The sequence below is a fragment of the Chenopodium album genome, chromosome 10 (assembly GCF_948465745.1).
Source record: "Chenopodium album chromosome 10, dcCheAlbu1.1, whole genome shotgun sequence".
Taxonomy (NCBI): Eukaryota; Viridiplantae; Streptophyta; class Magnoliopsida; order Caryophyllales; family Amaranthaceae; genus Chenopodium; species Chenopodium album.
The window spans coordinates 55,471,918-55,482,571 of NC_137843.1; the positions used below are offsets into that span (position 1 = coordinate 55,471,918).

General features: G+C 31.3%; 1 protein-coding gene across 1 annotated transcript; it reads left to right on the forward strand.

Annotated features, from left to right (window-relative positions):
- The first annotated feature begins 8,927 nt into the window (after positions 1 to 8,927).
- LOC145565449 (uncharacterized) lies at positions 8,928 to 10,364 on the forward strand. The gene is made up of 4 exons (XM_081625450.1): positions 8,928 to 9,527; positions 9,600 to 9,689; positions 9,960 to 10,007; positions 10,092 to 10,364. Exons 1-4 carry the CDS (start codon positions 8,928 to 8,930, stop codon positions 10,362 to 10,364), a joined length of 1,011 nt encoding a protein of 336 aa, XP_081481576.1.
- Positions 10,365 to 10,654: the final 290 nt, after the last annotated feature.

Consider the following 10,654-nt stretch of genomic DNA (forward strand, 5'->3'; position numbering starts at 1 on the left):
AAATTTAGAATGAAATTAATCAAACAAAGAGAAAGAGTAAACTCCAATTTTGATTGTTGCTGCTCGAAAATAGTGCGTGGCTGCTGCCTGCTTCCACTTCTCCTCCTCGCTGCTGTTCGTCTCCGTCTTCCTCTGCGTGTGTGTTTTACCACCTTGTCTTCTCCGTGTCTTTCTTTATACAGTGAGTTTTTGTGAGGGTTTTTTCCTGGTTTCTTTTGTGCGGCCGCCGCTTCCACTCATTTTGGGCAATTAAAAGTTAGTGGGTTGAAAACCCACTAATCCTTCTTTACTGATGCACCTCACGGGAAAGAGTAAAATGTGGGTTTTTGTTTCTTTTAGTTTACCTTGTTATTTTTGTCCCATATGCAATTATCCTGTAACAATAAGAAAGATGGAATTTTTAGTAGTGCCTTTGTCAAAATTGCATACTATGAACATAATTAAGTAAAAGTTATTAATTTAGCTTAACAAGGTAAATTTTATAATAAACCATTAAAATCTATATAAAAACATAATTTATACTCAAAAATAGTATTATAATGATCCAATAAATTATATAAAATAAGAACTTATCAACTCCCCCACACTTGAGATTTGCTAGTCCTTGAGCAAATAATAATAAATCATATCAAGAATTTCAAATTCAATTTTATTCCAACATAAGTTCATATATTGTCACAATCAACAAGAATGGATCAAGTGTGATATGAAATAAGAATTAGCACCCTCATTGACCAATCATTCTTACCGCTTCTTTCCCCCACAGTTGAATCCATCCTAGGGATGCTCAACCATTTAGCTCATGCCTTTCTTCGGTTTGATGACCCTCGTCAGGACTTGCACAAAATCTAACCCTCCACCAATTTGTAGACCAATAGCATATATAGATCAAAAGGACATTCATATGGTTGTAACGAGGCTAGGGTTAAGGCTGTGAATATTTAGGAATGTGGTGGTAAAAATGTCAAGCTAAAAGAGTAATACACAATCTTTAAAAGTAGAGATCATATTCACTCTTACCAATATATCATCACCGTACTCCAATTTTTAAACTATAACCCCTTTTTTCATCATACATTCATCATTGTTAACTTATTTCGGTCGTATAATATTTTTGTTTTTTTTCAAACTTTTTTTTTTTTTTCATTTTCTCTTTCAGGGCTCATTTTCATTTTTTTTTTTCTTTTCATACTTTCAATTTTTTCTTCCTTCTTCTATTACAAAACTTACGACATAACTCAATAATAACATCACTCCTTTCAATAAGGCATAGGTAAAGGCCATAAGCTTGTAATGTAGGATTAGTCAAAAGAGGATATTGCGGCACAACAGGGCTAAGCAATAAGTAAATGTAAAAGAAAAAAATATGAGTGAGCCTACATTCTGAAGGTTCTAATCATGAAAGAAAAATAAGGTCTTTATCATTTCTCATACACCTTGATCTTTGGTCTCAGGAAGCTAAAATGCAAGTCCCAATTTGAGCAATCAAGAAGAAGGATAAATATGTAGAAAATCGAGTCTTACAAGGTACCTGGCCCTCCTTTCAGGGTTCATCGCATAAGGGAAAAGCAATCCATCTTACCACAAACAATGTCAATGAAGGACTTATGCTATCTTTACATACCATGTATTTTTTTTCTTATTGATCCAAAACAAGTCCATTAGTGACAATCAAAACAAAACTTTTTTTTTCCTTAAAAATTTCATGAAGCATGTGCAGAAAATTTGGTAGCACTTCCCCTAAAACAGACATTTATCAAAATTTTAAACTCATTGAAAACTTGCACAAAATCCCAGCCATGCTTCATACATGGCAACAACTAAGCATAATACAAAAACACAGAAGGCAATTGTTTAAAATTTTATGACCTCTCCCCCACACTTAAGGAAAAACATTGTCCTCAATGTTAATTAACATAATAAAAGAGCAGAGAGTAGGTGTAGACACCCAAATGTGTCTCCCTAAAAATCAAACCCAGTGATGAATACCTTTCACGTCATTTGATTATCGAACGAAGTGAAAGTGTGAAAAGTTTAGTGATGTGGATGTTTTTATTAAAATATCTCTCTTTCTGTTTTTGAAAATATACTCTATTTATGAAAATAGTCAGTCCAATTTATTTTGGTCCATGATAAGGGTCCAATAATAGTGTAGTTGGATTGGGTTTGAAAAGAGCTTTCCAACGATATATTATAAGCCCAATTCCGATGAATAATGATGAAGTTATGGTCAAAATACTAATTGGGCCAGAAATGAGTTTTATATGTGGCCCAATGATCTAGAGGAGGGCCTATTAATTATTATTCCTAAAGTCATTAGAATTGATTTTAATCTTCTGGAATATCTAGAAGGTTGTGCACATGCTATTAATGATTGTCCGAATTTTGAACAAGCTCAATATGTTTCTAATTATAATTGATCACAAAATGACCTCTACTCTAATACTTATAATCCTGGCTGGAAGATTCTAATCCTATTCCTGTTAAGCCTTATGTACCTCCCATTCCTTTTCCCCAAAGGCTTAAGCAAAATAAAGTGGATCATCAATTTGAAAAATTTCTTAAAATGTTTAAGCAATTGCAAGTTAATATTCCGTTTGCTGATGCATTGATGCAAATTCCTTCTTCTTCTAAATTTCTTAAAGAAATTATGTCTAAAAAGAGGAAATTGGAAGATCATGAAAATATTGCTTTGAGTGAAGAATGTAGTGCTGTAATTCAGAATAAGCTTCCTCCTAAATTAAAAGATCCTGGCAGCTTTTCTGTTCCTTGCACTATTGGTGATGTTAATTTTTCAAAGCTTTATGTGACTTAGGTGCAAGTGTTTCTCTCATTCCATTGTTTATTTACAAGAAGCTTAGTTTAAATGATTTAAAACACACTACTATTTCCTTGCAACTTGCTGATAGGTTTGTTAAATATCCTCTAGGAGTAGTAGAAATTGTGCTAATGAAAGTTGGTAAATTCATTATACCAGTTGATTTCGTTATTCTTGATATAGATGAGGATGTTGAGGTGCCTATTATTCTTGGAAGACCATTTTTAGCTACTGCTGGTACTGTAATTAATGTTAAAAATGGCAAGTTAACTTTTAAAACTGGTGAAGAAGAGGTATAATTCAATTTGTTTTAATATGCTAAATACCCTTCCTTTACTGACCATGTGTTTAGAGTTGATGTGCTTGATGAATTAAATAGAGAAATGATTGATTCTATTTCTAAAGATACCCTTGAAGTATGCCTAACAAGTGCAGGTACATCCCATAATAATGATGTTGAGGTGTTGGAAATGGCCAATGCTTTAGAGGCATACCCTCCATGGAAGAAAAGAGGTAATCAATTTGAGAAACTTGAGAAAGGTAATCCTCTTCTTCCTCCTTCTAGTGTGCAAGCACCTACTTTAGAGTTAAAACCTCTGCCATCACATCTAAAATATTCTTTCTTGGGTGAAAATGATTCCTTACCTGTGATTGTAAATGCTTCACTATTTGATGAACAATTAGATAAACTTTTGCGTGTTTTAAGAGAAAGGAAGAAAGCAATTGGTTGGACTATTTCTAATCTTAATGGAATAAGCCCATCTGTGTGTATGCATAAGATTTTTCTAGAAGAAGATTACAAACCTGTTGTTCAAAATCAAAGAAGATTAAACCCTAACATGCAAGAAGTAGTTAAGAAAGAAGTTTTAAAATGGTTAGATGCATGAATAATTTATCCTATTTCTGATAGTTCTTGGATCAGTCCTATACAAGTAGTACCTAAAAAAGGTGGAATGATTGTTGTGGCTAATGATAATAATGAATTAATTCCCAATAGAATAGTAATTGGTTGGAGAGTTTGCATAGATTATCGAAAACTTAATAGTGTAACTCGAAAAGATTACTTTCCTTTGCCATTCTTAGATCAAACGTTAGAGAGAGTTGCTGGTTATGACTATTATTGTTTTCTTGATGGATATTCTGGTTTTCAATCAAATTCCTATTGCTCCTAATGATCAGGAGAAGACTACCTTTACCTGTCCTTATGGTACATTTGCTTTTTGTCGTATGCCTTTCGGTTTATGTAATGCTCCAGCTACTTTTTAGCGTTGTATGATGTCTATTTTTTCTGATTATATAGAGAAAATTATGGTTGTGTTTATGGATGATTTTTTTGTTTTTGGATCATCTTTTGATAATTGTCTAGCTAACCTTTCTCTTATTTTGCAATGTTGTGAAGAGACTAATTTAGTTCTAAATTGGGAAAAGTGCCATTTAATGGTACAAGAAGGTATAATTCTTGGGCATAAAATTTCTGCAAAAGGAATTGAGGTAGATCGTGCGAAAATAGAAGTAATTGAAAAACTCCCAGCTCCTATTAATGTTAAGGGAATTAGAAGTTTCTTAGGCCATGCGGGTTTTTATAGACGTTTCATTAAGGATTTTTCTAAGATTTCTAAACCCTTATGTGATTTGTTAAATAAAGATGCTCCCTTTGATTTTAACTCTGAATGTTTGCATGCATTTAACAAATTAAAGGAAGAGTTGATTTCAGCACCTATTGTGATAGCTCCAGATTGGAATTTCCCTTCTGAATTAATGTGTGACGCAAGTGATTATGCTCTTGGTGCTGTTTTAGGGCAAAGAAAAGATAAAAAGTTGCATGTATTTATTATGCTAGTAAAATGCTCAATGATGCTCAATTAAATTACACAACTACTGAAAAAGAAATGCTTGCTTTTGTGTTTGCCATGGATAAATTTAGATTTTATCTTATAGGGTCTAAAGTAATTGTTTTCACAGATCACTCTGCCTTAAAATACTTGTTAAGTAAGGAGGAACCTAAGCCTAGACTAATTCGTTGCATTCTTTTACTACAAGATTTTATTTAGAAATTAAAGATAAAAAAGGCATTGAAGATCCTGTTGCAGATCACTTATCTAGATTGGAAATTGATAATAATTCTGAAATACCTATAAATGAAACATTTCCTGATGAACAATTGATGACAATTGCTAGTATTCCTTGGTATGCTGATTTAGTAAACTATTTGGTAAGTGGTATTATTCCTTTGAATTTAAGCTATCATCAGAAAAAGAAATTTTTGTGGGATGCTAAACATTATTTTTGGGAAGAGCCTTTGTCGTATAAATTTTGTGCTGATAGTCTGATTAGAAGATGTGTGCCTGAAGAAGAAGTATTGCTTCATTGTCATTCTTTAGAATGTGGTGGTCATTTCAGTACAAATAAGACAGTAGCTAAAGTTTGGCAATCTGGTTTTTATTGGCCTACTATGTATAAAGATGCTAGAGACTATGTTAGCAAATGTGATAGATGCCAACGAGTAGGTAACATATCTAAAAGAAATGAAATGCCTATGAATATTATGCTTGAAGTTGAGTTATTTGATGTATGGGGAATTGATTTCATGGGTCCCTTTCCCTCTTCCCATAACAATAGATACATTTTAGTTGCTGTTGTTTATGTTTCTAAATGGGTAGAAGCTATAGCTACTCATACTGATGATTCAAAAGTTGTTATGAAATTTCTTAAAAAGAATATTTTTTCTAGATTTGGTGTTCCCAGAGCGATTCTAAGTGATGGAGGCTCTCATTTTTGTAATAAGCTGCTTGATTCTCTTTTAAGAAAGTATGGGGTTAAACATAAAGTTGCATTAGCTTATCATCCTCAAACCAATGGTCAAGTAGAGCTTGCTAATAGAGAGTTAAAGCAAATTCTAAAGAAAACCGTGAACATTTCTAGGAAGGATTGGGCTAATAAGATTGATGATTCATTATGGGCGTATAGGACAGCCTTTAAAACACCTTTAGGCATGTCTCCTTATAGGCTAGTTTATGGAAAATCTTGCCATCTTCCTGTAGAAATACAGCATAAGGCATTTTGGGCAATAAGGGAGTTAAACATGAACCTTAAGACTGCTGGGGCTAAGAGATTGCTACAATTGAGTGAACTAGAAGAGTTTAGGTTAGATGCTTATGAGAGTGCTAAAACATATAAAGAGAAAACAAAACTTTAGCATGATAAGCATATTAACCATAAGACTTTTGAAGTGGGACAGAAAGTTTTACTCTTTAACTTACGCTTGAAAGATAACTATTTTCTTGCTTTATCTCTTAGTGAAAATGAAAACAACCTAAGTCTAATAGCATCTTCACTTATCCCATTTAGCTTAATAGTATCATATTTTTCAAGAAAATTAGCTAAATGTTCTAATGGACATTCAATAGGTGATCCCCCAAACTAATCTTGCTGAACAATATGAATTAAAGCAGGCTTAAGTTCAAAATTGTTAGCTTGAACAGAAGGTCTTACTATACTTGCAGAGGTTGAACTAGAATCGGGCATTGCATACTCACGTAACATCTTAGGTGGTGGTTCTACCATGTTGTCAGTTTATGAGAAAAGCGACTCCAAGTTAGGAATTGAAGATTCTTGTTCAGAAATCTAGAGTCTCCTTAATGCATGCAACGTTCTTTCGATTTCTAGATCAAAAGGAATCAAAGAACGATTAGTACGTGGCATACACTAATATAAAATAGGCAATAAAAAGTTGACTATGTTGCTGAAACAGAAAACTAAAATAAGCAGAATTTTTTTTCCTGTAAACTGCTGCTGTGTGCAGTAGCAGTATAGCAATAAGAAATTTTTTTTTCAGACTGCAAATTACAGAAAATCAAAATAACAACAGAATTTTTTTCAGACTCTAAACGACACAAAACAGAGGATAAACAACTAGCAGAAAAAAAAATTGTATGAAAAAAAATACGGTCTAATACTAGCAGAAATAAAAATAAAGTCTAAACTAATACGAAAGTTTCTATGGTATGATATTGAATTATTGCCTCCTCGGCAACGGCGCCGAAAACTTGCTGACCCTATATTTACAGTAATTGACCCGTATACTTGCGGTACGGTAGATTTAGGCTTGACCAAGTTTTTGTGATAAGTTCTTATTTTGTATAATTTATTAGATCATTATAATACTATTTTTGAGTATAAATTATGTTTTTATATAGATTTTAATGGTTTATTATGAAATTTACCTTGTTAAGCTAAATTAATAACTTTTACTTAATTATGTTCATAGTATGCAATTTTGACAAAGGCACTACTAAAATTCCATCTTTCTTATTGTTACAGGATAATTGCATATGGGATAAAAATAACAAGGTAAAATAAAAGAAACAAAAAGCCCACATTTTACTCTTTCACGTGTGAAAATTTTTAGCTACACCCTCCTTTAGCTATTGTTGTCTACTCCCCCCCTTGAAGCTACGTCGTTTTGATCATTTCTGGCTTTTCTTTTTTTTTTTTTTTTTTTTTTTTTCTTTCTTTTTTTTTTCTTTCATTCTTTTTTTTTTCCTTTTTTTTTTCCTGACTTTCCTTCCTTTTTCCCCTCTTTCCTTTTTTTCTAATTTTCCTTACTTATTGTTCAAGCTACGTATATATTTCAATTTCAACCTAATTTTTGCATTTTTGTCTCTTTTTTTTGTTCATTTTCTCTCTCTAGATCGTTCCTTTTTCTCTCAAATATGGATGAATTCATGATTGTAGATGTTGATCGTGATTTCGAACTTCCGCATTCTTCCATTTCTGAGTTTGATCGTTATTGTGAAGTTGTTTTTCCGTCTTCTACTGGATTGCTGAATTCATTTGTTGATCAATGTAAGTTGATTTGATCATTTTTGTTTTTGATTCTGTTGTTTTATGAATGTAATTTGTTTGATTATGATGAATGTGAGTTGTTTTGATTAATTTTGTATTTTGATTTTGTTGTTCATACGTGTAATTAGTTTGATTGTGATGAATGTAAGTTGTTTTGATCATTTTTGATTTTGATTTTGTTTGTTTTATGAATGTAATTTGTTTGATTATGATGAATGTAATTTTGCTTCTGTTTTAGTTGTTTAATGAATTTGATTTGTTTGATTATGATTAATGCTAGTTTTTGAACTGATTTTGCTTTTATTTTAGTTGTTTTATGTTTTTGATTTGTTTGATTAAATTGTTTTTGATTTAGTTTTATTTGTGAGTTTTGATTTTGATTTTTGATTACGCTACTGTGTACTATTATTTTTAACAGTTGTATAATTTAAATGATCATTATCAATTACACAAATATTCTGTAATTTATTTTATTTAAATATTTTGATCATTTTTATTATGCTAAATGATCATTTATATATGTACTGTTTTGTATTTGTACATATCTGTTATTCATTATGTTCATTTTTAAAAACTTATGCAGTGGGTACTAGTGATGAAATTTTATTTGAAGAGGCAAATAAATCAGAGTTACTTTATAAAGATTTTAATTCTGAAGAAGAAGCTTATGATACTTATAATGAATATGCTTTTAAGCATGGATTTGGGATTAGAATTGATAAAAGTAAAAGTCGAAATGATGGCTCTTTGAAGATGAAAAGATTTGTTTATTGCAATGAAGGTTGGAAGGATGAGAAGGCAAAGAATAAAAGAGCTTATGAGAGACTTAATATAAGAACTGGTTGTTTGGCTTTTATTCAGTTTAAGATTGATCGTTTAGGTTTATGGACATGTACAAAGCATTATATGAAACATAATCATCATATGATTCCTCTTGAAAAGAGACATTTGTTAAGGTCTCAAAGGAAAGTCTCTAAAGAAAATTTGCAATTCATGTCTACATTGAGGTGTAGTGGAGTTAAAATTTCTGCAGCCTTGAGGGCAATGAAGAAGGATGTTGGTGGCTCTCCTAATTTAGGATTTACAGCACCGGATGCCTATAATGCTTTATCTACTGAAAAACGAGCTTTACTTGATGGTTGTGACAGTCATCAATTGATCAAATACTTTGCTAAAAGACAACTTGATGAAGCTGAAATTTTACTATGACTTTGAACAAGATGAGGATGGGTGTTTAGTTAACTTTTTTTGGCGTGATGGTCGAATGAAGAGAGATTATGAGTATTTTGGAGATTTACTGGTTTTTGATACCACATATAGGACAAATAAATATGGAATGATTTGTGCTCCTTTTGTTGGTATGAATCATCATGCTAATAACCTCATGTTTGGTATGGGTTTTATTTTCAATGAGAGAACCGAATATTTTGTGTGGCTTTTTGATACATTCTTGAAATCTATGGGAAACAAAAGTCCTATCACTATTATGACAGATCAAGCTCAAGCTATTGCAGCTGGTATTCGGAATGTATTTCCTCCAAGTGTGCATCATCGTCTTTGTGTTTGGCACATTGAGCAAAATTCAAAGAAGCATATTGGGGCTTTGAGAGCTTTGGATGGATTTACAGATTTGTTTGGTTATTTGCTCAAGTATTGTGAAATTGATTTCAATGAGGCTGCTGAAGGTGTTGAAATTGTTGATCATGAAATTAATGATCCTCCCAAAAAACGACCTGTTGGTGAGAGAAATGTTCGGCCTAAAAGTATTGTTGAAAAGGAGTTTAATAAAGCTAGGGGTAATTGGAGGAAGAGAAAGTCATCATATACACCTTACATGAGGGCTAAAGGTCAAGCAGGAGTTCAGGTACTATTGAACATAAAGTTTTTTATACTTGATCATTTTATTTGATACTAATGTTTATTTTTTTTGTTTTAGGAATTTGATGATAATGGACTTCCTATTTCTTATGCTAATTCTATGTGTGATTCTTATGAACTGGTTGTATTGAAAAACCCACCTTCTAAGGTAAAATTTTTATAAATTTTTTTTCCTTAATTTGTTCATTTACGTTTTCATGAATGATCATATTTCATGTTTTTATAATTTAGGTTGCTAGGAAGGTATCTTCTTTAGAAAAAGATCCTTATTGTTCTAATGACTCTGATGAAATTATTTTTAATGGTTTTAATCAGGTATTTGTTTTTTTAATTCTTTTTATGTTAAAATTTATTGATATTATGTAAATATAATAGTTGTATTATTTTTTTGTTGGTTAATTGTAATTTTTTTTTATAGGTTGCTGTTGAAAGTTCTTTTGATGAAGATATTTTTGCTCTTGCTAAGGTTTATTTACTCTTTTTAAATGTCATTTATAATTTTTTTTATGTATATTTATATTTATTATAATGCTTAAAATTTTTTATACAGGAGAAGGATTTAAATTTTTCAAGTAATGCTCATGCTTCTTCAAGTGTTCCTCCAAGAAATGTTCAAGTTCCTCTACCAAATGTTCAAGTTCCTGCAAGAAATGTTCAAGTTCCTTTAACAAATGTTCAAGGTCCTTCAACAAATGTTCAAGTACCTCCAAGAAATGTTCAGTTACCTCCAAAACCTGTTCAAGTTCTTGTACCATCTTCAAGAAGCATTGAAGTTACAGCTCCATCAACTGATGAACAAGTTCTAGGCACTCAACGTGGTTAAACATGTTTCTTATAAGTATGATAGGTTTATGACATTTTTTGATACTAATGTAGCTAAGAGGTTGGCAAAAAATAATATGTAAAAACTTACTTTGTTGAACTATTTTGCTGCACTTAAATATTTTGTTGCAAGATATGTAATTGAACAAATTTGATTTTGGTAATGATCATACGCTCTATTGTTAATGAACATTTTTATTACTTTGTTTTTTTTTTTTTTTTTTTTTTTGAAAGATTTATTACTTTGTTTTATTAAGTGTTTTATATTCAAGAATTAGAGCAAAATTATAA